At 36.4% G+C, this 27,032-nt stretch overlaps 6 protein-coding genes across 10 annotated transcripts in view; 2 read left to right on the top strand and 4 right to left on the bottom strand.

Moving 5' to 3' along the window:
- Positions 1-30: 30 nt before the first annotated feature.
- Positions 31-27,032, top strand: part of LOC6629020 (pneumococcal serine-rich repeat protein) — a 67,505-nt gene continuing 40,503 nt past the window's right edge. Inside the window, exons 1-2 of one of the 5 annotated variants that reach the window (XM_032438409.2) lie at positions 31-344; positions 2,647-2,858. The gene's annotated coding sequence lies outside the window, so the exon portion shown is untranslated. Of the gene's footprint in view, positions 2,859-27,032 lie in introns of all 5 variants that reach the window. The other 4 variants (XM_032438407.2, XM_032438406.2, XM_032438405.2 and 1 more) reach the window with 4 other exon arrangements.
- Positions 8,960-9,521, top strand: LOC6629016 (uncharacterized). Its single transcript, XM_002052722.4, has 3 exons — positions 8,960-9,097; positions 9,174-9,291; positions 9,354-9,521. Exons 1-3 carry the CDS (start codon positions 9,001-9,003, stop codon positions 9,472-9,474), a joined length of 336 nt encoding a protein of 111 aa, XP_002052758.1. The 5' UTR covers positions 8,960-9,000; the 3' UTR covers positions 9,475-9,521.
- LOC6629017 (uncharacterized) lies at positions 13,048-13,673 on the bottom strand. The gene is made up of 3 exons (XM_002052723.4): positions 13,412-13,673; positions 13,246-13,347; positions 13,048-13,177 (listed from the first exon to the last, which is right to left on the bottom strand). Exons 1-3 carry the CDS (start codon positions 13,639-13,641, stop codon positions 13,144-13,146), a joined length of 366 nt encoding a protein of 121 aa, XP_002052759.2. The 5' UTR covers positions 13,642-13,673; the 3' UTR covers positions 13,048-13,143.
- On the bottom strand, positions 14,624-15,860 carry LOC26531136 (uncharacterized). Its single transcript, XM_015173407.3, has 3 exons — positions 15,718-15,860; positions 15,021-15,153; positions 14,624-14,956 (listed from the first exon to the last, which is right to left on the bottom strand). Exons 1-3 carry the CDS (start codon positions 15,809-15,811, stop codon positions 14,854-14,856), a joined length of 330 nt encoding a protein of 109 aa, XP_015028893.1. The 5' UTR covers positions 15,812-15,860; the 3' UTR covers positions 14,624-14,853.
- LOC6629018 (uncharacterized) lies at positions 15,898-16,444 on the bottom strand. Its single transcript, XM_002052724.4, has 3 exons — positions 16,283-16,444; positions 16,101-16,224; positions 15,898-16,037 (listed from the first exon to the last, which is right to left on the bottom strand). The coding sequence occupies exons 1-3, from the start codon at positions 16,368-16,370 to the stop codon at positions 15,932-15,934; spliced, it is 318 nt and encodes a 105-aa protein (XP_002052760.2). The 5' UTR covers positions 16,371-16,444; the 3' UTR covers positions 15,898-15,931.
- Positions 17,428-18,066, bottom strand: LOC26530818 (uncharacterized). The gene is made up of 3 exons (XM_015173376.3): positions 17,891-18,066; positions 17,693-17,825; positions 17,428-17,631 (listed from the first exon to the last, which is right to left on the bottom strand). Exons 1-3 carry the CDS (start codon positions 17,991-17,993, stop codon positions 17,523-17,525), a joined length of 345 nt encoding a protein of 114 aa, XP_015028862.1. The 5' UTR covers positions 17,994-18,066; the 3' UTR covers positions 17,428-17,522.

The following is a 27,032-nucleotide window of genomic DNA, read 5'->3' as shown; positions in this document are numbered from 1 at the left end:
GGTTTTAAGAAGTATAGAAGTGAATAATTGTTTCTTGTTTAATATTGGACAAATCTATAAAGTGCTAACAATGTACATTAAGTTAAAGCCGAAAGTAACAGTAAAAGCCGAAAATCATGTTGTTTCTATTGTCTTGCATTGCAACGTTACAATTTGTCTCTTTGGAACTTTCGCTCTTTCGCGGCCACCCACGCGTCGGAGGTCCGTGTAAAAAAGCTCGCATGCCCACTGCAAATGTAGTTGTGCGCGGTTAGGCTGTCGTGTACTTGTTAGCATTCAGTTGAAATCCAACGAGCGACGGAACAACATCTCGTGTGTTGTGCACACGCTCTCAAGGCGCGTTTGTAAATATTTAAAAAATTTATTCATAATTTTGCTGAAACTCAACATTTTACCGAAGCAGTGGTATTAAAAAAAATTAAATCAGTGCTGATCGTGTGTGTCAAGTGCGAAAAGTTTCGAAAAGATTCAAACAAAAATTAAAAAAAAATTCTAATATTCAAAAATTAATAAAAAATTTCAATTGTCAAAAAAAAAAAACCGTAAAGTGCGAAGGTGAAAATTCTGCCCACTCTCTGGCAGTCTCTCAAAAACTAACGGTTCAGACATTAGGTGAAAAAGCTCGCTCACCTCGCACATGCGTGTGTGTGTGTGTGAGTGTAACTGTGGACGACTGTGTGTGTGTGTGTGTGTTGGTTTTAGCATCCTGTAGCAAGTTCTTCACTCAAGGATAACAGTCGTAAAAGCACAACAATGTAATGAAAATATCAGAAAATATCATCATCATCGTCAAGCAAAAGTATTACATTTTTATGTGCTTGTTCCGAGGATACATGTACATTTGCCACTGTGCGTGTGTGTGTGTGCTTCTGTGTGTGTGTGTGTGTCTGTCCCCTCAATGGTGCCCTTTTCTTACGCCTTTAGTCTCCAATGTTGCCAGTTCACAAATTTTCACAACATTTTTTCATTTATCAACCAGCGAATTTGCATATTTGAAATTTACGATTTCAAGTTCGAATTTCGAACATTCTAACCAGCGACCGTTACACAAGCTGCGAGATCTAACGGTCGCATATAGCATGTAACAGGTAACCAATACAAGTGCATAACGCTCTCTTTCGCTCTTTGCCACTCTTGGCTCTCTCTGCCTGAAAAAAGGCTTAAAAAAAAGGCACGTCGTGCACATCAACAACGACTTTCAATGTCATAAAATAATGTTAAGTTCGCATTAAAAACAAAAATCTTTTGTTGAGATTTCTCTGACAGGCTTTGGTGGCACATCAAAAACTTTTTATATGTATTCCATTTGCATTTAAGTGGGATATTTTTGTGGCATCAGGTTTTTTTCGAGTGCACCTCAGTTATTCAGACTAATAATCGACAAGGTTGCGGACTCGGTCGGGAGTCTTAATCGAAGGTCATATTCAGGGCTACTTTTTAACTTTTGGTGGATAGTTTTTTAAATACGGTGAAAGCTTTTTGAGATGGACAAAGGACAAAAAAAATGTATGTTAAAGAAAACAAATTAATAAATGGAAAATATAAAAACAAAATGTTTAGAAGAACAATCCAATAAATAATAGAAGAGTCAGAGTAAATAAAGAAGAGTCACATAGAAGATAGTTTTATTGAAAATCTAAGTCAATATTATATTGGCACTATAAATACGATAAAGGCAATGTCTGCGTAAGGAAGCTTTATGTTAATAAAGCTTTCACTTTATAGATCTCACGTTTGACACTTGTAATTCTCAACAAGTTCAAGCTTCGCAAATGAGGAAACAGTTTAAGACTCTAGCTAAATAATATGAGAGTACAATTATCTTGTGAAGATCTCACTAAACGTGTTGCCTAACTGAACCACGAATGCAAAGTTTATTCAGCCTCGAATTTTAAGTAGACTAACAAGTAGACGTAAAACTATTTCAAAGGCTTTTTGTGGCAACTAAACTATGTTCTTTGAGTCAATTTTCTTAACTTTATAGCCTTGCTGTGAAGCGCACGATTTTAGATTTTTACAGGAAATGCTTGTGGTGCAAATAACTCAAACATTTGCCACATGTGCTGCAAGGCTTTTGCGTTTAGTTTTATTTATATTTTATTTATGGCCAAATTGTGTGTTGACGTGCCAGAAAAGTTGGTGAGTGATAAAACGAACTTTTTCATTAGAAGTCGAGCCTAAAATGCCTGTCGCATGCAAAATCGATTTGCCCACATGATGTCTGTGCTGCTCTCTGAAGTTTTCGTGTCAGATGAATTTTGAATAATTCAATGGTTGCTGCTAAATGTTTTATTCAACATGTCGCAGCCGCACACAGATTGATTTAAAATTCGTAAAATGTTGCTGTAAAAGAGCTGCGGTTGCAGGCGCGTTATTGAAATGCCATTAGCGCGATTTCAAAGGGCAACGCATACGCGGCGTATGCGCAATCTGTCGAATAGCATTTACCCTTGGCCAGCGAAATGCAGTTGTCTGTTGTTCTGCTTGTGCAAATATTAGCATAAATGTGTGTGTGTGTGTGTGCATTGTTTAACAAATATTTGTTTTGTATGCAACAGACAGCACAGCACACACACACTCACACACACACACACTAAACACAACAATAAAAAGTAATCAGCGCATAATAAAAGTGCTTAATTGCAGTTTGAAGTGAAATTTCAGTTCGGTTGAGTTGATTTCTGTTTTCGGGTCTAATTGAAAAGCATTCAACAAACGGGAATATATTGAAAAGCCAATGTACCTGCAGTCTAATCAACAATTGCAACAGTTTTGTGGCCAGGCCAAGCGTAAGTCAGCATTATTAACAACTGTGAATCCTTGGCGCAGCAGTTTCTAGTTGGCGGTGCTCTATGAAGGTGAGTTCACTTTGATAACAATTACAAATTTAACCTCTCACTAACATCAAATTATGTTATAATGAATTTTTAAGAATTTAAATGTAAGCGCTTTAACCGCTCTAGCTCTAGTCGCCAGTGTTCGACCAGGAGATACCCTGAATAAAAGATATTTAATCTGTATGCACTATTCTAGAGGCTACATCTCAAATTAGGTGACTCTAGCTCTTGAAACCTACGAGATTTACTCAAAAAACCGTATTGCGATATTGATTTTTAACGATTGCTTGGAAACGGGGCAAGTTATCGATTATCAGAAATTAACTCGAATTGTTCAGGAACTTGGAGAACCTAATATCAAAATTTCAAGTCTCTAGCTCTTATAGACTCTGAGATCCTTGCGTTCATACAAACGGACGGACAGACAGACAGACTAACCAAGTATTTATATGCTTTATGGGGCCGGAGATTGCTAGCTTCTACCCGTTACATACATTTGCCCAAAACCAACATAACCCTTTTATACATTTTCGATGGGTTCGGGTTATAAAAAGTTTTATACAACCACCTATTTTCCATGCTTGCGAGTGAAATTGATGTTTTGAAATACCTCAAAATGGGTAATTACTTTTATGTAATAGGGAGAGCTGGACTTGGGCCATGCGTTGATCATCAATCAGACAGTTAGTCAATACGTCAATCAGGATAAATAATTATATATGGTCTGTGTAAATGTATACTTACTTAAATTAATTGTGGCCCCTAAATGCCACTTTAAAACTCATTAAACCAGCTGCACAATTTTCTCGTGCGCATTTGCCTAAAATGGAACCGCATTCAAGAATTACGCGCATAATTTAAAATTGAAATGAATTCAACCGCAGCCAATAAATACGCGTTTAATTCAGCGCACACTCTATTATTTTATTTTTATATTACTTTTAGCAGCATTTCGAATATACTGTAATTATTTACTAGCACGAATTGTGCCACAGACGCGCCACAGTCTCTCGGTTCTGTTTAACCGACTGTTAATTATAATAATTAAAATCAAATTGATTTTCTGATGAAATACAAAAACAAAAAAAAAAACAGTTAAACTTGCTAAGATTCTTTAGGGTAGGTAGAGTCTCTCGACTGTGTTAACAGCTTCCGACTCGGTTTGGTTTTCATTTTAAAAATACCATATTTAAGCTTTAATATTATTATTATTATTAATATATTTAATATATGTCCTTTTATATCCTGGACCCATTAAAAATGGGGAAATAGGCTATATTGTATTTGTGCGAGATGTAAATGTATGTAAAGGGCAGAATGAAGCATCTCCGACCCCATAAAGTATATATATTCTTGATCAGCATCAATAGCCGAGTCGATCTAGCCATGTCCGTCTGTTTGTCTGTCCGTATGTATGAACGCAAGGATATTAGAACCTATTAGTGCTAGCGACTTGAAAATTTAGATATAAATCCTCCTAGTGCCTGCGCAGATCAAGTTTGTTTCCGATAATCGACAACTTTCCCCGTTTTCAAGTAATCGATAAAAATATATTTCAAAATCCTGACTTTTGGGCAATTTTGATCAAAAAATAAGAGCTAGTTTCACCAAACTTAACATGTAGCTTCTAGAATAAAATATATATTTGCATTTGGTGTTGGATGATAAGTTTAGAGTATCCCGTAGTCGGAAACTCTCGATTAGAACCTGTTGTTTATTTTCAATATGTTTGGTTTAGTTTCTCATAAAGTCTTTTTTAATTACATTAAAGTTCCGAAGCTAAAATAATCATAATATAGGCAATATCGCTGGACGCGCAATGTCGACTTCTCGTTGTTAGACAAAACTCGTATATATATAAAGAGTTGGAGAAATTGTATGAATTCTCTATAAAAATATATGAAGTGTGTTTAAAATTCGGAATATTCCGCTCTATTTTTTTCAATCTGACAGAACACAGAGAATAGTTCAAGCTAATTCAAAGCTGCTTTTGTTAATTTCAATTTTATTTATATTTGATTTAATTGCATGTACAGAAATGCCCTCTAACAGGGTATCGCTTAGTCGATCACATTCGTACCATTACCGTGTCGGAACAATTGTTAATGGTTGTTTTCATTCAATTGTTTTTGCTCTCTCAAATAACGAGTACTCATTGTGGGCTGCGTGTTTTATTTTTATGAATCAATGAATATTTACGGACTATGTAATTTGTTGTTTTGCTGCACGTAATTAGAATACGAATTTTTATTTTTATTTGGTTTTTTTTTCCCCCAAAAATATGTTATTAACAACTTTTGTGCGGCGTTTGCACAAATATTTGAATATTTGAATATTTATATTTCTATTTGATGAGCTAAGTCAATAAACTTTGTGGGGCCAGGCGCGAGCTAAATAGTTTCGTTAGTCAGCACTGGTTTTGGGGCGTGGCACATAATGGGCGTGTAATGGACACGGTTTGCTATAATTAGCAGTAGACCGCCTCTCTCTCTCTCTCTCTCGCCGTCTCTCTCTCGGTCTGGCCATTATTAGCCTCAACTGGTTATTGCCTAATTGCACTCAGTGTAGCCTACTTTCGTGCGCTGCGGGACTAATCGCAGCCACTGTGGGATTATCAAATGGTATTTCAGTTTACATTTAGAGCGCATTTAATTGATTTATTCATGGCCAAACCTTGAGAGCAACATTTAGTTAAACTGACAGCCTGCACTTGCCAATAACAATAATAATAATAATAATAATTGATTTTTAATATTTGCTTTATTATTTAATTAACCTTGTCGTTTGTTTGGCAATACGTTTACTTTGATGTATTTTGACTTATTTAATTGACACAAAAACGAATTCTATTCAAAACTGTTGCTTTATTTTGTTATGCGCTTTTATTGATGATATTTTAATATTTTTATATTTATTTGGCCATTTATTTGTTACGAAATTCGTATATTTTTTGCTTGGGCTTAAATTTTGAATGCGATATTATTTTGTTATTAAATATTCATTTTTAAAGCAAATGAATGGCTTGCTACAAGGCCCAAAAACGTGCTGCCCGGTTCTGGTAATTTACTTTACATATTTATGCGACGAACGAAACAAAGACAATAAAACCTACACACACACACAGATACACACACACGCACACACACGCACACGCACACATGCAAACGCCAGCGAACACATTTGGCAGCGTAAGAAAAGCAGAAAAAACTCAATTTAAAAAAAAAAAAACAGAAGAAAAACTGTTGCCACTACTTTTGTGTATGCTGCGGAAAAACTCCAAGGAGAACTGAAAAAGGACAATGCCAAGGAAAAAATACAATTTTTGCCAGATATGAGCAGCTGATGAAATGCGTACAACAATTCAGAAAGTAACCAAGAAATTGTCAGGTTTCAATTGTAAAGAATTTTACTTAAGCTTAATTAACTATGCAAGGAAGTGTTGGCAACTTGTGAAAGCGAAAAGCCTTGTAGCCGTATTTATACTGGAATTGAGAACAGCTTTTTATCGTATCGATTGTTGCGTTAGTTGGCTGAAACCGGAAACGGAAGTTGGCCGTTTTGGGGGATGAGCTTGTTTTGCTTTCCTAATGAAATCATAACCTAATAAATCGGTAACTTCTCTTTTAAATATATATATATATAGAGCACTAGTAGATTAATTTATTGAAATGAAATCGTTAATTAATTGTTTTTTTTATCCTTGTAGAGGATATTCTTATTTTGTCGTGATATGTTGAACGCATAGAAGCAGACGTCTCTGACCCCAAAAATAAATATATTCCAAACAGCCGAGTTGTTATATAGCCATGTCTATTTGTCTGTTCCGATCCAAACTAGTCTCTCACTTTTCAAATTATCGTATTGAATCGTCCTTTTGTTCCGGACATTACATATGATGAAATCAACCGAATCGAACCACTATATCCGAAAGTTCTTTGAGGAATCGGTTGTAAAGCAGCATGGCAATTTTCATAAAACTCTTCATATCAGAAAACTCTTCATATCTGTAAATCGCCGTCCCGAAGTTATTCCTACCTTCTTGTTACGATTCATAATACTCTTATCGTAAAATTGTTTTAAATTGTGTAAAACGTTGTATCTAAAATGATAAAACATTGAAATCGAATCACAGTCTTAAGTACTTATTAACGTTGTCAGGGACTACACCAAATGTAAGCGGGTGCCTTTTATTATTATAACTCCATTAATATTCCTCATAATTTAAAAATACAAAGAAAAATATAACCGATTGTTAATTAAACTCGATAAACAGCTTATTTTTAAACTTTTTCTTGACAATATCATGACTTTTCCAAAAAATTATTGCTTTGTTTTCGATTAAAAATTAAAATCGAATTTCAGCTTATTTCTAACCTTGCCAGGGACTACCCCGAATGTAAGCCTGTTACTCGTGAAGGTAACCTTTTTTTTATATGTTTTTTATTTTAACGAGCTCATCTCAGCGACGCGTTCTGGCTCTCGGGCATGAAATGAAGCATCTCGTGGGTGCAAATGCTAAAGAAAGTGCGACAAGGATTTTAATACGTCTCTCTCTCTGTGTGTGTGTGTGTCAGCTAGTGTTTGTGTGTGAATTACGGCACAGTGTGGGGACCATTTTAAGTATTTTATATATATATATATATACATATATTTTTTTGGCACAAATAACTCGTGAAAAATTAATGAATAGAGAAAGTTTAAGGTTTTCATTTCACGCCGAATAGCACGATTTTCGCTGCATATTTTAGGGCGCCACATTTGCACCTTTTTCCATATGTATTATGCGTCTAAATTTGAATTTCTGTTTTTTTGTTTTTGTCGGTTGTGTTTTATGATTACTTTTTGCGCGTGCCTTGGCAAAGTTTCGGCTCAGTTTATGTGTACCAACTCGTGCTCGAGCTGGCAGCCTTCTGACCAGCCACCAGCATTACCTTCACCTTTTTGCACGCACACACACACCCACACACACACATATACACATGTATATGTATATGCGCTGACTGGCACGAAAGGTCACCCAAAAGCAGTTGCCTGGCTGCCAATTTATAAATGTTGTGTGTCTGCATAAGTGTGTGTGTGTGAGTGTCTGGGTGTGTATGCGTGTGTTTTTTACTCATTCACACACACACACATACACACACGTACTTGCAGGCTTAAACTTTTGCGGCACACTAAAATTGTAATATTCACTTTTTATGCTGAGGCTGCTAAAAAAAAACTTGCTGCGGTCTTTGCTCACATTTTTCTCTTTTGTAGCTTTTTTTTTCTTTTCTTTGGCGTTTTTTTTTTTTTTTTTTTTTTTTGGTTTTTCGGATACTTTGTAGTCTCTCTTTTCATGATTGAGGTTTGAGGGCAACTAACCAAAAAGTATATATATTCGCTTAAAGAATACGACTATGCACGAAATATACCCTAAGAAATGCGGAGCATGCTTGGGTATTATGTTTAATGCATGGTACAAATATTCGTATGGATATAAATTTATAAATATTATAAATAAATAAATCACATAAAAAAAAACAATAAACAAATACCAATAAATTATAAATAAATAAAAACAAATAAATAATATTAAAAAGTCAATAAAAATAAATTAATATAAATGAATAGTCTAACAAATAACAAATAAAAATTAAAACAATAAATAAAACTTAATAATTAATAAACATAAACAAATAATAATAATTAATAGGTATACAAGAAAATCAGTATTAAAAAAATATATTACAATACATAATAAACAAATAAAAATGAATAATTAATAAATGAAAAAGAAAAAATACAAACCATATTATGATAAAAATCAATAAATAAATAGTATATGTTATATAATATTTATCAATAAATGCCCAACGCTAATTGAAGCTAATTTAAGATAGGCTTTTTTTTTTTTTGTATATATTTTTGTTTGTTGTGTTTGCTTCAAACAAATAACAATATATGCTAATCATTGTTAATTGCTTAAGCAAATGAGTGTTAATAGGATATTCAATTTGTTCGAATAAATTGTGCGTTGTGTGCAATTCATAAACAGTTTATCTTATGAACTCACCAAATCAAACAAGTTTCACGATGAGCCACTCGACAGACAAGTTATGCATAGTTATGCCTATAAATTGCGCTTGACGCAAAGACGACAGTCAGAAGGTTCGCGTTTGTCAAGATGAAAGCTGGTTTATTTCTAACGTTATTTGTGCTGGCTACTGTGCTAAGCGCCGAGGTGTTTGGGGCTTTATCCCAGGGCAATTTCAAAAGTGACGGTGTGTAGCGCGATTTTCAAATAATATAATTATATATATATATATATATATAACTAATATTTCTTGCATCTCAAAGCACATCCGGGCAAGTGTGTGCTCGATGGCAACACCATATTGAGTAAGGGTGAAACTAAGACCCTGCCCAACTGTCAGCTTCTCACTTGCAACGGGGACGGTGCAGCAACTATTGCAACGTAAGAGTTAAGGTCTTTCGATTTTGCTATCTATACTATAAATATGTTTTATATACCTGCAGCTGTGGTACTAAGGCAGTGCCACCCCCATGTAAATTGGGCGATGCAAAGTATCCCGATGCCGATTATCCCAAGTGTTGCATCAATGCGGTGCACTGTCCCACAGGAGATAGTGAAATCTGAGCAATGATTTTGTTTTTTGTGAAAAATATATAATATTATCGCTCTGAGTGTTACGTGTGTTTTTGTGTCTCTTCTGCAGTCTGTAAAGTACGTGATTTTGCAAGTTTTTATTCTATTGTTATTATCGAACTGTCTGTCTAGAGCTTGAGATACCAAATTGTGTTTGTAATAGATTCATGTACGATACACAGATATCTCCCAACATTAAAGCAAGATTTTCAAGGCATAGTCCTGGGCTTTAGCATGTACACACAATTCGTTGCCATTTGTAAGCGCCGAAAATTTCAAAAAGATCGGAGCATGAACACCGAAGGTATTTGGCTAAGGGAAGAAGAAGCTCAGTTAATGTATAAATGATGCATATCTTATGCATGTGTGTTTTTGTATATATATGCATGCTAAGAAGCTAGAATGTTTCTAAGGGCAGTTCGGAGTTGGGCTCAGGGCATCTCCTAGTCAGGCACTCCCGACTAGATTACTTCGCTTATTTATGACAACAATTTTTTTTTTTAATTTAATTTGCGCCACTTTCCAGTTAATTATTTCTTTCGGCTTGAGAAGAATGATTGCTAGAACAGCTTACAATTATCTTTATAATTATAGTTAGTTATTGATATGTTTATTGTTGTTAAGACGCGAACTCAATTGACATAGGTCTTGCTATTGATGCGCTAATCAAACATTCGAAATCAAAATAGCTACTAATTAACGATGTGGTTTCCATTTGTGTGTTGATTTAAGCCCACCTAGGTTACCTGTACATGTTATAGCCAGCTACACGTGTATTTAGTTAAGGGCACACTTAATACAATTACAAACATACACGGTACACACACAATCTCATAACTGGAATGACACCAGGTTCAATTAGTTTCAGTTAAATGCATTCGACACGGTCACCAAATCAATTTGAATTTGTGGCTTAAGATACAACGTTTCTGCCGTGTGTGTGTGTGTGTGTAGGTGTGTGTGTGTGTGTGTGTGTGTTTGTGTGAACGTGTGTGTCAGTGTCTAATGCCGTGCTAGAGATGAGCAATATAAAAAAACGATAGTCAAACCTAATTAATTGAATTAATATTTATTAAAAAAATAAATTTGTTCATATTTTATTTCAACTTTCTTAAACTCCTGTTAATGTTAACAGCTAGCTTAATTTATATCAAACATGTAATAAAACCCAATTTTATATTTTATGTTGCTGCAACACTCTTATTTATTTATTAATTTTTTGTTAGTTACTTTTAGTAAATTTGAAATACAGTTCGTTATTTTTATATAATACAATACATTTTGGTTAGTTTTAATGCAAGAGATTTGCATGTTAAATACTTGACATGAGAATAATATTTATCATATGTTCCATATTGTTCTTTAATTAAATTATTGGTCCTTTATGAAGATAGGGTTGCCAACCATGCTGAAAGTTCGTAAAATGACATTATCAAAACGGGAATAAAACAATTTAAAAATCAATTTCTTTAAAACTTTTATAAATTTAAGCATCAATGCGAAAGCGAGTTTTAAATTTAAATTTTAACGTTAAATTATTTTAAGTCTACGCAGTCTCAGAGGATTTCTAGGCAGAATCTATGCTATATAATATATTAAATAAATTATATTTAATTTGGAATGTTCCTAGTCGTAAATCGATTTTGCTTTGCGTGCTTAAATTGAATAGCAAATAAATGCAAAGGTCAAACAATATTCAAAATGAGGTCAAATTGTAGCTGTAGAAGAAATTATCTACGGCACGCCGAATATTGAATACTCTAGCCGATTTGTGAGTTGAAATGCAAAGTTTGTAATTTCAATGGCAAAACAGAAACTCATTTAGACAAGAACTCACTTTTTCATCAATTCTGCTATAGAGCTTTATGATATATTTGATATATATAGAGATTTCCAATGATATCTTAGACATTTGCGAATAAGAGTTTGCCTTTATATAGGGAACATGCTAAACCTTGTAAATGATTCGTCTTCTCAAGATAGCTTGAAACACAAAAATGTTATTCATATTAGGCTGTCTGCTTCTATGTGTTACACATTACCTGACAAAATTGTAACACCCTTTGGAAGTGTATAAAAAAAAGCTGCCCTAAAACTGTGACGGTCATGCGAAACGTTTAACGCAGCGCCCGAGCTTAATTTGGTCAAGCGACGAACCACCAAACCACCAAACCACCCACCACTGCACACACACCTACACACAGCAACACCCACTACACACCCCACACACACGCACAGCTGGCAATTAGTGTTGTGTGTGCGGTTTCAGTTTCAGTTTCGACCCGGCTGCGCTTATCTTTCCGCTTGCAGTTGCTGCCCCAGCTTGGCGCTTATTGTTGTTGATGGCTTTTGGGACTCCCCCCTCAGTACGTCGCGTGGCAGGAAGAGGGGGGGGGGGGAGCGTACAAAAATCGGTCCCATCATAACGACAAACTTCGTTTGGCAAAAGTATGTTACAAAAATAGTTGGCCTAAAACCTGGCCGGGGCCAAGCTCGTAAAAAATAATAAACAGAACGTCAGTTGACCACGCCAGGCCAAAATTAATAGAGTCGCCGGCGCACAGCTTTTGGAGCTCATAAACCAGGAAAATAGCCCATAATAAAGTGACGGGACCACTTTGGTGCCATAAAGTAGGCAGCTAGAAGTATGACATTCCAGCTAAGGCATATACTTAGGTTGGCCGCAACCTAACTTCTTGATAAAGTCAATTTACGAGGTGCTTGCTTGGCTGGCATTTTCATGTCCTCCATGGTCAATTCGTGTGTGTTTTGTGTGTGTGTGCATGTGCGTGCTTATTTGCAAAACCTTTTTGTAGTCGAGCGGAAGAAATCAGAATTTTTTGAGTTTCTATTTTTGTATATTTTTTCTTGGCACCTTTTTATTTTGCTGTCCTCCTGGTTCAGTTTATGGGAAAAAACTGTTTAGGGTTCTATTTGTGGAAGTGCTCGTGGTTGGAAATTTCAAATATTTAGAATAATTTTGGAATTTTTAGAGCTAGAGCTTTGATTCTCGTAGACTGCAACGGTTTGCGCGTCCTCCATGGTCACTTAAAGAGCTTTAACTTGAATCAAGCCGAATGGCTAAAGAGTTTTTGTAAACTCTTAAGAGACAAATGTTACCTGCGGTCTTTTGGTTGTCCTCCATGGTCACTTTATGTAGAAAACTCTCCTGCTTTGCTGCGTGAACTTGTATATATGAGATGTTTATGCACAAATATTGTTTCATTTTAAGTTCCCTTGGGCATTCGAATTTTCTTCATTGTCACTTTAGCTGCTTGACAAAGCGAATATATTGCTTAAGGTAATTTCAATGTTCGATTTGGAGTGTTTTTTCTCAAAGATAAATGTTACCTGCGCTATTTTCGTTGTCCTCCATGGTCACTTTATGTAGACAACGTTGCTTAAACGCATTTTTGAATTATGAAGTTGTGTTTTTATGTGATGTTTTTTGTTTGAAGTTTTTGAATTCCTCGAAAATGTTTGGCCTCTAGACTTTTTATATATTGTTGTTGTTGTTGTTGTTTATGAAGTAATGTGCCTGTTTTCCAATTTCAATTAAATATCTGTAAATTTAATCGCTAGTTGACTTTGTAAAAGCGGCTTTTCCCAGTGCTAAAGTTTTTTTTTTCTGTTTATTTTTTTTTGGTGGGCGTTTTATTTTTAGCTGCTCGCTTTGTATTTAGCAGCGCAGTCGCTAGAAAAACAAGCGCATAAAATATTGAAAATATTTATTCAATAGCTTTTGCGAGTGATTCACATTACTTGACACAAATGATTTCGCGTTCGCAGCACTTGGGATAATCGGCGTCGGGGAATTTTGTGGCGCCCATCTTGCAGCCGGGTGGCGGGGCCTCAACGCCGCAACTGTTAAATGTGAAATTAGTTATTTAAAGAAAATATAGTTTTACTAATTGCAAGTGCAACTCACGTGTGTATTTCGGCCATGCTATGCTCTGCACATATAATGCGCGCACATTCCATATCGGGATATTTGGCACGCTCACCCGGATTCAGTATGAGATTAGGCTTGATGTAGCACTTTCCGGGATGTGCCGGATCCTTGAATATTCCACGTGCAACAGCTGCCTCCGTGGTTGGCAGCAACATCGCCGCCAACAGCACCAGCAGCAACAAAATTTCGTTCACAAATAGATTCATCTAAACGCGGCGCACTCGAAAATCGGACTGATTCAGAGTGAATACGAAATGGCAGCCGGTCGACTTGATGAGGCGGTGCTTCCAACCGGACAAGGGCAGGGGTCAAACAGGTTTCCGATTGCGTCAGTGCATAGTGGATGCAATACATATGATATTGTTAACAAATTCTCAATGTGGATCGAGTTGGAATGCAAGTTCTCTTTCAAATAGAATCTTAGTAATTTGTGTATAAATGTGGAAATATAGATGAGATAGACAATACATAAAATTCTACTAAAACATGCAAGATGACAAGGTTATTAAATTAATATTAAAAAAGAACTATAACAAATTTAAATAAATAACAATGTTAATGAATTATCAAAATAAATATAAATATTATAAATTTATATAAATCTTAATATAAATTAAATGTTTTAATTTTTTAATTAATTTCAAGAGATTCCATTCTATATCAATATTTAGGTATAATTTTGTTTATATATTTAGTTTTATTATATATATTTTTATTCATATATTTTAATACCCTTGTAGAGGCTATTATAACATTGTCATGAAATGTTTAACGCATAGGAGACATCTTCGATCCTATAAAGCATATATATTTTTGATCAGCAGCCGCGTTAATATAACCATTTCCGTCTGTCCGTCTACTATGTTTCCTTTACAATATCTTAACATCGGGCCACTATATAATATATAAGTAGTAGCTGCTATAGAAAAGCTTGAAAGCTGAAAATCAGGCTCTTAAAACTGCAAAAGAGAAATGTCGCCAAAACTTTGGCTTCCACGCTTAAATTAGAATACTTTACTATATCTAAGCCTTCTGTTCAATGGTTCATTCCATTTTTTATAGTATTCTTTAAATGTAAATATATTTAAAATAAAATAATTTATTTAACGTATGTTAATGCTATTTTGTTCCACTCCGCTGATATGCGGCAAATGCTGATAAGTAGACAGCTGCTATTGCCGAATATGAACTCTTGGCCTGTGTTTTATTTGTTTCTCATCACAAGTAATACAAAAAATAATTGCAAATACAATTTTCCGTCAAATTTTGTGTATTTTTGAGAGCCAAATTGTTTATTTATACGATAAATACTAATGTGTAGCACTTATTTAATTTTGTTGGCATACCAAACACTTAACAGAAAATATCAAAAATGAGTTAATTATTATAGTTAAACGAATCATTTCCCATTTCAAATTTCAATCACAAACAATATGACGCTTGCAGCATCTGGGGTATTCCGCATCCCAGTGCTTGAAAGCTGTGTAACGACAATCGTTCGGTGGGGGCACATAATCGCAACTGGTCGAATAGCATATAGAATCTATCAGATATCAATTATATATGATTATAATGTCTAACATACGTTTGAAGCATGCCCCAGCCATCGCCCATGCAGAAGATCTGGGTGCAGGGCAGCGAATCTAGTTTAACAGATTCCCCCAAATTCATCAGCACTACGGAACTGCTCATATCCACAACACAGCGTCCAGGGTATGCTAGAAAGACGATTAGGGACGAATATTAAATAATATAGTATGTATATACGTAATATTATTATTAGAAATAATTAAAAATTAGCCGCCGTCTGTGCTTTTCTTTCTTAAGTCTTGCATCATTTTAGACGCAATCGTAAATAGATTCGGTGCTTATGTTCCGATTGGGCTAAAATATTTTTAAAATTTGTGTATATACCTAAAATCAGATTCTGTCTTGGCACATGCGAGCCAATATACTAACACCTTTAATATTTTCACAATAAACCTAGGCTTAGAATCAATACATCTTATTCTTATAGATAGTTCAGATAAACGTATTGATATAGATAATTTTAAATAATTATACGAATAAACCTATTGAATTGATGATAATCTTAAAGATGAGTTATACGAAAACTTAAAAGTTCTCAACAGATCGAAGGCTGCGACTTTAACCTCCTTCGACTCGGCTATTGCCTTCGTCTGGCTGTATTAAATCCTTGCAACCTTCTCGACCATTTTTGATAGGTGCAGAGCATAAAATAGCATAAAATAAACCAAATCTAAAATAGATTTCATACTTACCACTGTCTCCATAGTAATTAAGTGCGTTCAAGGCTTGAGTCTGAGTAAGGTACTCGAAAATGAAAATAATGAGCACAGCTTTGAAAACAAACATCGTGTATTCACATATATCTCTCTATATATATGTGTATATATATATTTGCATATATAGTTATTGATTTCTAAAATGTATTACATAGACTGCTTTGGTTTGCTTTAGTTTGTTAATTGAGTCTCACGAGCAGATGATTGTACGCTCACAGCAATGCGGATAGGGCAGATCCATATTGATAAAGGAGCCAAAGCGACAAGTGGTCGGAAGGCCGCTGATAATACCACAGCTGTTAAAGGCATTAGATACATTTAGGCATTAGATACATTCGATTGCAGCTGTTAGTACGCACCTTTGAAATATCGTAGAGCCATGGGAGCCGCACACAATCTGACGGCATTCGTGCGTGGGATCCTTAATGCTCGCACCCTCGTTGAGTATCAGCTCCGATGAAATTACGCACTTGCCCGGATATTCTACATGAAATGGGTATCTAATCTAATATATTTTGGGACACAGTTCGCATGTACATACTTTCATTATAATAAATGCCCACCCATTCAGCGGCTTGAAGTCCGAGTGTAAAATATGCAATTAGTTTAAATAAAATAAGCAAGTGCATTTTCTCTTTTTATTAATTTTTAATTTAAAATATAATTTTATAAATAATTCACGAGTAATTTGGACAGATAGGTTGACAGCTTTTCAAAGAGTGACTGTATGCCTAATTTTGCTCGATCATGTTTAATTTTAGGTTAGGTAGAAGTAAAGTTAGGTTATGTTAGGTTGGGTTAGGTTTGATGAAGTTGATCAAGGGAGGTTTGTTTCTTCACGTATAGGTTGCGTTCTTTATTTAATTTAAGGTTATGTGCGATAAAAGCAGGATTATGTAAAGCTGGGTTAGTTTTGGTTGCATTTGTGAGGTTAGGTTAGGCACTTGTAGTTTGTATTGCAAGGAACTTTATTTAGGTTATGTTGCACTGTATTTCGTAAATGGGATATCCAAAAATTGGCTAAATGTTTTTGACAGCCCCTTAATAATATTTTCTTTTATGAAAAAAGACTAGCCGCCGCTGTGGCATATTGACTGCATTTCTCTGTTTTTTTTCTTCGATAAAAAAAAATTTACATGTTTCCCATAAAAAGTGCATGACAAAGGCAGGAAAAAAATTGGAATTCAGATTTTTTTTCCTTGCTTTATTCACCTTCACCAAGTGATTCAAGTTTTGTTGGTGCATAGTTATTCGGCGAGCCATGAAAGGATTTTAGCCATGGATTACTTAAATCTTTCAAAATGTCCTGCCTTAAAGGGGCCCTCTTTTTATTTGGGTGGTTATTGTTAAGCTGCTCATCCGAGCTATTACGTATTTCAGGCTTCTGGCTATAAAATTGACACAAATTTAAATTGTCCAAGTGAATAAATCGAGTGAGAAGATTACCGGTTCAAATTCCACGTTAAGTTTAAGGTAATTCGACGGTTCAAATCTTATATTAAGCTTAAGATAACCTGTTCAAATCCCACGTTAAATCTCCCATGTTAAGTTAAATATTACCGGCTTAAGTTCCATGTTAATTTACAGATTACCAGTTCAAAAGCCCTGTTAAGTTAAAGATTACCGGTTTAAATCCCATGTTAAGTTAAAGATTACCGGTTCAACTCCCATGTTATAGCTAATCTATTTAATTTTTCTACTTTTTATTCATTTAAAGTAGCAACGCAAAATTTGACGAGAAAAAAAAACATGTAACTATGCCAAATAATATAGATTTTACATTAGACCGTGTTGCATTTAACAAGGCGTGAACAGCATTTCGGGTAGGGCGCATCGGGATACTTATGTTCGCCATATTCGCAGTCCTTGGGCGGATATTTCGTGTCACAGCTAAACGTAAAGAATGAAAATGAAACTGTTGGGTATACAAAGCGAAACGCATGGAGCTTACGCATAGACCAAGGCCCAGCTGTTCCGGCCACAATAAATTTCAGCGCACTTGCCAGGATAATGTGCGTACTGATCGCTTTCGATCAGCAATTTATCGCCCTTGGGCAATTCAACATAGCACTTGTTGGGATAGTCTATGGGCAGGTGGTGGTGGGGGGAGCAATAATAACCAATTGTTAGACTAAATGCCTGGGCTTACCGTCATGTTTAAATATGGCATGATAGGCATCCGCAGCGACAGGATGTTCGCTGTGCAGCAGCAAGACAAGCGCCAGGATCAAACCGACCATCAACGGCGACATTTTGTGTGTTCTGTATTCTTTTACTGTGTGTGTCAGGAAATTTTACTTAGATATTCAATTGGAGTGTGTTAAATTTGTAGGGCCTGCCCTGATGCCTGCCCTGATGCCTGCCGCCTGCTGCTGTCGATTTCATATGCACAATTTAATTAAAAGCATCAGCAGCTATAGCCAGAGTCGGAGCTGCAGATACATTTATAGATGCAGATACAGATACATTTATCGAATATGTTAATCCCGTCATGTGCAGCTGTCTGTGTGTGTTTCCAGATGTTGTCGTTGCCTTTGCATAATTCGATTAAACAACGTTGACGCCCACAGCCCGTAACCCCCCCCCTTCTACTTGCCTGCAGCGCAATGCAAATATTTGCTGTGTGTTTGTGTGCGTTGTCTGTCGGATTTTGATTGCTGCTTTCCCCTCAACGTAGCCCCCGCTCAGTCTGCAATTATTTAGCTACCCAATGTAGACAAATTAGTGGCCATATAATTGATGCATGCATGTGTTCATGTGTGTGTGTTTGTTTGTGTGTGTTTGCTTGTGTATATTTGTGTGTGTGTGTGCTGTTGTTATTGAGTGTTTAGTTGTGTTGGGCCAAGTAACTGTAAATCCATTGCTGATGTTTTTGTTTTAGCTGCTGCCAGTGCTGCCCGCCCCCACCATCCACCCGCACCTCAGCCTAGCTCTTTCTCTCCCCTCTTTTGTCTCTCGACTCTGACTTGATTACATTTGGCCATGCTGGCAATTAGGCAAGCGGCCTTCATTGTTTGCCAGCTGAAATTAATTGAATCGAGTGGCCTCAGCTGAGATTGAAATATGCAAGTCTCCTGCTTTTTTGCCCCCACCTTCTGCCCACAGCTTGGACTATCTGCTGCGAACAAAATAGTTTTTGTTGTTTTGAAAAGCTTTGAAAAGAAGTTGAAATTTAAAGAAAGGTATTTCACATGAATCAATTCATTGATTGCTTTAAATTGCTTTGTTTTATAAATGAATTGAATTTTTAAGAAATTGGCGATTCAATCAAATAAATAAACCCAAATAGATGGCCCATTCGGATCAGCGCCAGGTCTGGACTGTTTAATATGGAAAATAGACAGAAATTTTTTGGGGCAACCAACCAAGAGAGGCATAAATTTAGCTGGATCGATCAGCATTTAGATACAAAAAGGTGCAGCTGCCTAGATATAAACATCGATTTGCATATATACGCAATCAACACGTAAACGCAGCATAAATAACAAATAGCCACGCAAATGGAGGTGCAGGTGTTGGCACCCATCTACCTAAGGGTCAACATACAGCAACGGTCAATGGCAACATTTTGTTAAGCTACATTTTTTGTTGTTTTTGCGTGGCCAATGGAAATTTTGTGGGCGTGACAGGCGCCCAAGCAAACAGCTTTGGCCTCTAGCGATTCGACTGTACGTATATACATATATATACACATATTTAATATATGTAAGCTTTTACCTGTGTGGCAGTTGCTGTATCTCTCCCCCCCCTCTCTTTCTCTCTCTCTTTTATGCACACACATAATTATAATTTCAATGATATTAGAGTTCATATCAAAGTGAATGAGATACGAGCGAAATGTTTTATTTTTATTGCCTTGAGTTTTTTATGCCTGACCCGGCCGGCAACAGGCTCAAAGTTTATCTTCTTTTTTTTTTTTTTTGTTTTAATATTTTTGCATTATGTATGGGATGCTTTTAATTTTTGTGACGTCACAGCTGAAGCCGCCGGCACTTGAAGTTCATATGAGCAGCTTTTTGTGTGCGTGTGTGTGTGTTGAAGTGTGCTTATGAGTGTGTGTGTGTGTGTGTGTGTGTGTGCTTGTGTTTTTCCATCATGAAGCTCAACTTTTTTAAACGGCATTTATGTTTTTAGCTGGGAAAAACTCGCTCTAGCGCACAGACATAACAGAACAGAACTTGAAAAACAAGTGTGCATTAAATAAAGACATTCTTAAATTTAAAGCGATAAAAACTGATTTTATTTATCAAATTATATCGTATAAAAAACATGTAGACACAACTGAGTGTTTCAATAATTGGTTTTAAATAACAAATAAGTGTGTGCAATTTAATGGAATTGAAAAGAAAGTGTCATATAAATAAAAAAATATGTTGAATTTATTTATTCTTATTGATTATTAATTTCGATAATTAATTTCAATTAATGTATATAGCTTAATGCATTGTATTTATAAATAATTAATTTCATTAACTGTTATAAATGCATAATTGTCAATTGAGCTGTAAAATTTGTTACATTGCGTATACGTAATGCGCATAACGTATACGTAAAATAATTTAAATGCATTTAGCATTTTGTGTGTAAATTATTTATTTGTTAAGCTATATTGTAAAGCGTTATTGTAATGCAAATACACTTGTATGTGTGTGTGTGTGTATATAAAATATTCAAAAAAATTTCGCTGCTACAATTGCTTGATAAACTGTAAAATAAACGAATTCAAATAAGAACAACAGCAACAATAGCAACAACACAATAAAGTGCCGTAAACAAAATTTCATTCTGCCCAGTGATTTTTATGCTGAAGCGCGCGGGGTGCAAATGTAAGGGAAAATCCAATAAGTGAGCTGCACAGTGCACGATACATAGACCGACCCCCCTCTGTCGTCGCTGCCAGCCGCTGCCTAACTCTATCTAAACTGCTGGGCACACTATCTCGCTCTGCCTCTCTCTCTCTCTCACTCTCTGTCTCTGCTTCTCATCATCCTGCTGTTTCAGATTTGTTTGGATGCTTCTTCCGCTGCTTTCTAGTGCACTCAAAGTAACTGTAACAGCAGCAGCAGCAGAGGCAGAGGCAGCGGCAGTGGCAGAAGCAGCGGGCAGAGTAACTGCAGCAACAACAAGCACCTTCAATGACCTTCAACTACACAAATTGACTCAAATATTGTTGTTGTTGCTGCTGTTGCTGCGGTTTTACGTTGTTTGTTGTTGTTTTTACTTGCAATTGTTGTTGCTGCTGCTGCTGCTGCTGCTGGTTTAGCTTATGACAGCGCCCCGCACTGTGTTATTAAAATTTGTTTTTGCCAAAATGCACATTTGGCAAATATTCTACAAGCTGTTCGCCTTTTCTTTTCTTTTGTAGCTTTTGTTGCGCTTTCAACGTTTCTGTTTTGTGTCAGCTACTCAAAGTGTGCAACAACAAAAATAACAACAATTTAAATTACAATAACAACAATGCGCGTGGTCTTGAGTTCATTTCTTGCTTGTGTTTTCAATTGTTACAAAAATACACTTGAATGCCAAAACGTTTACCACAAATAACAAATAAATGGAATTTCCGTTAAATAAAATGCTAGACAAAAGCACTTCAATTTCTGAAACGAACAAAAGATAATTAGCTTTCGTATACAATTGTAATATATTCTATAAATGCCATAAAAATATAAATTAATCTATATTATTTTTTTTTTACTATTTATCTTGCAGGTAAGGAACACAATTTGATTTCTGATGTGTAAATATTTTGGCAAGTAATTAAGTTTTAATATAATTATAACAATTTGCATATGAATATAATATAAGAAATTACCCGGCGTTGTCCGTGTGTTATCCATGCTTTAAGTTACTCGAACTGCCTACATGCCGGCTTGGGGGTTCGAACCCTGAACTTTGAACCCATCGATTGCTTGCCAATAAAAAACAATTATGTTGATTGTTGTTAACTTCCGCGTTTTCCATTTCCTTGTTATTGGTATGCCCTTATAGAGGCTATTATAGTTTTGTATTAAAATGAGAATCGCATAGAAGGAGACATTTCCGACCTCATAAATTATATATATTCTAGATCAGTATCTATGCAAAAATGTATTAAAACTATCGTTTGAAAACTTTATATGCGTAAATCTAGTCGGATCGGACAACTTTTTGGTTTATCAAGATATCTTAGCCAACTTATAAGTTTCATTATGTACCTCATCATCCTATCAACATCGCACCACTATATCATATAGCTGCCATAGAATAGATGGGTCGAATAGTAGAACCTATTTCATTTTCACATATCTCTCACATATCTGAAAAACGGAAATGTCAACAAGGGTCTTAAATCTGCGTGTTGCAGATATCCTTACTCTTTCGTTATTTTTTTTTTTTTATCTTTCTTATTTATTATTATTATGTTTACATATTTGTTATCATGTTTTTAGATAATATTGTAGTTAAATTTTGATCTTTGAATTTTAACCGAATTTAATTGCAGCTCAGCTTATAAAAGCTCTTTAATTATTTCCATTTAATAAATTTGGCTATTTAAAATCTTGTTCTCATCGTATAAAGCCTAAAGAAACCAAAGAAATCTGCATTAACCAGACCCAAGCGCTTATCCTTGGCATTTACAGGTGCGCTGTGCATGTCTTCTTGTTGTTGTTAGTTGCTGTTGTTGTTTGTTGTTTGTTGTTGTTGGCGCTGGCTACGAAAAACCGCGCTTGTTGAATTATTTAAGACACAAGTACGCTGCCCATCCAGCCCACACCCACACCCCTTGCGCCCACCCAATTGCCCGCCAGACTCCATCAGCTTGCAAGGATAAAGGCAGGCAGATAAAAGTGGCCTACTTTAAGGCGTGGCTGGGGGCCAGCTTGATTATGTCTCAAGTCACTCCACGTAGCGCCAGCCACAAAAAAGAAATTAATTAATTTTTAAGCGTAATTAAATGCAAAGCAGCACTCGGGCTCAAGCCGTGGCCCAGGCCTCTTGCTGTGCGCTTTGTTTGCGCGCGTCCATGAAGGCAAGGCTACGGCCGCAAGGACATGGCCTATAAGAAAAGAAAGAAAAAAAAAAGGAGCCCAAAAAACAGCCCAACACAATAAACGGCAAATCAGTTTTGGGCCAAGTTTTATTTTTTATTTTTTTGAATCTCCTGCGCTGGCAATTACAAAATATATTCGACGAACCCGGGGAACCACTCGAGTGTCGCTTAATGGGCTTCAATTTCGCTTTCAACTCTCATTTTGTTTGCATTTCGGTTTTGGCCTGGCCAAAAGGTTGGCCAAAAAAGGCGCAAGACTCAAAGCTGACAATACTCACGCACACACACACACACACACAGAAACTAAGGTGTGTGTGTGTGTGTGTCTGGCATTGACTTTGGCCAATCAACACGCAGACAGCATCCGCAGCGTTGGCCAATTTCAAATCCAATGCCAATTTCCAATGCCAATTCGGAAGCCAAAAATCTCGAATCAGACACCGACTGTGAGATACCCTGTTTAAGCAGTTGAGTGCGCGTACTTTATGGAATGTGTGTACACATTGTTTGAGTGCAAAACTTGGCCAAATGCTAGGCACATTTTGAATATACCCTTTCAGCCCATGGCGTGCAGGGTATAGCATGCTTTGCTCAAATTCCGTATACAGCTTCGTTTTATTTTTATTTTTAATGGCTTTCGTTTCGTTTGCTGTCCGTTTGTTTTTCTGGTCAATTTCACTTTTATGCTTCGCAGTCAACAGCCAAATGCTTTCGTCTTCTTCTATACGAATATGCACACACTAACCGAACATATATTTATATATCCGTTTGTATATCTAGACAATATTTACGTGTTGGTTATTTTTAGGCGTATGTGCACACGAAAAATAAAAACAATTACGTTGACGTCGCAGTCGCAGTCTGTTCATGAATATTCAACATTTAAATTTGCTTCCAGCGGACGTTGAAAAACCCCAAGAAAACAATAATAAGATACACAAAATTCCAACTAAACGCATTTGATAGTTGTTAGACTGTGTTTGTGTGTATCTTTAAGATGTGTTAATAGTGTGCGTGTATCTTTAAGATACAAGTCGGGGCTTGGAGTTTGTGCTCTAGCTAGGTTTGGAGTTAGGCAAAAGAATCTGGCTCTGCTTTCGAGTAAAACCAACTCGCATACTTAAAAAGGCCAAGAGAATATATATATTGCCTCCCTATCTTCCCTATCTCCCCCGACCTTGCCACTATCTTGGGCTCCGATTGTTTCTGATGCACAAAAATCCTTAAGCCCATTAATGTCTATATGTGCAACTCCTTTCAGCCTTAAATCTTACATAAAATATTACATTGACAAATAAACCAATATTACGAAATTCGCTTTCCCTTTCTTTGACCAAAAAAGAGTATATATATATATATATATATATATATGTTTTGTACACATACTTTGGGGGCAAGAATGAACAATGAAATGGAAAATGTTGAATTGCTTGGCAGGCGCAACACATTCGTTTGCAATCAATAAACATTGCGTATACGCAACGTGTGCGACTGGCTGCAAAGACGCAGCCGCAGGCAACACACAACAAACACACACACACACACACACACACACACACACACAATACACAGAGAAAGAAGCGCAATTCATAAATTTTGAGCAAAGGACATGGCAGAGACATTGCCCGGGACGGCAGCACCTGACTTGCCCCCCGCTCCCCACTATCACACACACCTGGACATGTTGAACGTTTTTCTTTTTAAAAAAGAAGAAAATGTGGATCAATATTTTCGCAGCAGCAGCAGCCCAAGACGTTGACGTGCCAGCTGTGTGTGTCCTTGCAAGGACAATTGTGTGCGGCATTGTTGTCAGCCGTCGCGTGTGTCTGTGTGTGTGTGTGTGTGTGTGTGGCATGCCACGTTGTCCGTGCCACAGTTTTGCAGACCTGTTTTCTTTTTTTTTGCTTCTACCCAACTTGACCCTAGAAAACCAGCCCACACCAAGCTATGCACGGACACTTTTCAAGTGGCAATTAGCCGCGTGCTGCAACCAACAATGCCCCTCCCCCCTCTCCATCCCTGGCAGCCCCTTGCCAGTGTAAAATGAAATGAACACGCCAAATCGAACGCTATTTTACCTTGAAACCCAAAGCAACAACAGCAACAACAACAACAACGACAATAAAATATCAACAAATTGCGGCTAAAATGTTTAAAGCCAAATACCAAAAGGCCAAATAACAAAATGCAAATTGTTTACAAATCGGAACGCAAACTAATTGCGTTTAAATTACAAGCAAAAAAAAAAAAAATTTGTTTGCTTTTATTTTTGCTGGAATTTTTTCACGATTTTTGCCAAATGTTGTAAATTAGCCAGATGCTGCTGCTGTTGCTGCTGCTTCTCACCTGTTCTTGCGGCACGTGGAAATCTTAGCCAGCTCCTGAGCTGGCCCACAGCAAACTTTGGTCAACCCAAATTTAAATGAGCTTTGGGCAGCGTTTGCAAAAATTGCCACAGCTTTGATTAATTAACTTAAAACAGCTATTGACATAAACACAGACACACACACACACACAGACATCGCCTGACATTGGCATAAATTTAATTGATTTGCGCGGCGTGTGGCATGTGGCATGTGGCATGAACTGTATTTGCGACCCGCTGCCTTTGCTTTGCCCTTAATAAAGCTCAGCAGATGTATATGTAGATATATATATTAAAGATATATTTATAAGATAGATATATCAAATAAATATATGCAGCTGTCGGGCAGAGCTAGAAATACATAACAATTAATTTTAGACATTCTCAGTAATTGAATGTTGCTTAAAACTAAAAGAATATGACAATGTCTTTGAGTACTTTTATTACATAGTTACTATTTAAAAGCCCTTGCTCAAAAATTAAATGCTGCCCATTTATGCTGTGGCTTTTCATTTCTAACATAAATTTACCTAGATTACTTAACGCACAAAATCTCGGCAGCAATTTCATTGGCTCTTCCTATTTTGTTTTTTTTCTTATTTTTTTGCTTACGACACGCGCCAATAATAATAACATATAATTTACATGGCAAACGAGGCGTATACGCAATGTGTGCGCTGTGCTTCGGGCCTCCGCCGCAGCAATTTAATGTTAATAAACTCGAGGTGCTCATTTTAATAGGATTTATCAACTTGAAACGAAGCTTAAAGCGAATCCCTAGCTCAAGCTGGAACATAGAACAATGCTCAATTAACAAAATTAAATCAAAAATCGATAGCAACTTATCAGATACACGAACCGAACCTCTAATCGAAACATTAGCTTGACTATTTTATATTGTATTTCTTTTAGCTGGTTTTAGTTAAAGTTTAGTTTGGCTTAGAGCCTATTGAAATGGGAGCAACTGTTTCCGGCGCTCCATGTCAGCGACATGCGACACAATTATGCTAAATTTCCGTGCGGAAATGTAGCGCACCTTGTTGCCAACATTTTTTGAATGTCTGCCATTCCACCAGAAAGTCTGCGCCGCGCCCCCGTTGGCTGGCAAAAGTTCAATTTCGCATTCAATTTGCCATTTCCACAGAGGCTGCACAGAAAATTGGCAAAATCCAAAAAAAAAAATTAAAATAAGAGAACATGAGTATTCAAACAATTTGAGCTTTGTACGAATGTTGCGAACGGTGTATGTCTGCAGGTGTGTGTGCTGGTGTGTGCAGGTGTGTGTGTGTGTGTGTTTGTGTGTGTTTGCGCTTTTATCGCCAACGACTTCAACTTTGTTGCCCGCGGCTCGTTGCGAGTGTGCGATTTGAGGGCACACACACAAACTTATATGGACAGTTAAACGATAACACACACACACACACACACGCAATTTTTCTCACATACACGCAGTCACGCTTCGGCTGCAACGCCAACCGCGACGTGTCGAGCATAAGTAATGTTTATTTTATTTTATTTTTCCTTATGTAAAACATCAAAAAAAAGTAGAGCGGGCGTCGCGCCGAGCTCCGCCCCCTTCCCCCCTTCCACACCTCTGCTCGCGACACACTCACGTAAATTGCCAAAAACTGTGTTGTACAGTGGTGAAATTTTGAGGCATTAAAAAAAAGGATAAGCCTATAAAAGAATCGATTGCAAACCCTTTAAAAACGCCTCATGCCACAGGCAACTGAATGCAACGAGCTGTGGCAACAAACCAAAAAGCCATAAAATAAAACGCGCTTGCAAGGAAATATACAATAAAATTTCTTTTCGATCATAATTCAATACTCCAAAATTCCAAGCTTTATACCACAAAAATAGCAATACATTTTAAGGTTATGCATATCAATTGTG

Source organism: Drosophila virilis, chromosome 4 (assembly GCF_030788295.1).
Source record: "Drosophila virilis strain 15010-1051.87 chromosome 4, Dvir_AGI_RSII-ME, whole genome shotgun sequence".
In the NCBI taxonomy this organism is placed as follows: Eukaryota; Metazoa; Arthropoda; class Insecta; order Diptera; family Drosophilidae; genus Drosophila; species Drosophila virilis.
This window is presented reverse-complemented; position numbering and strand designations above follow the sequence as displayed.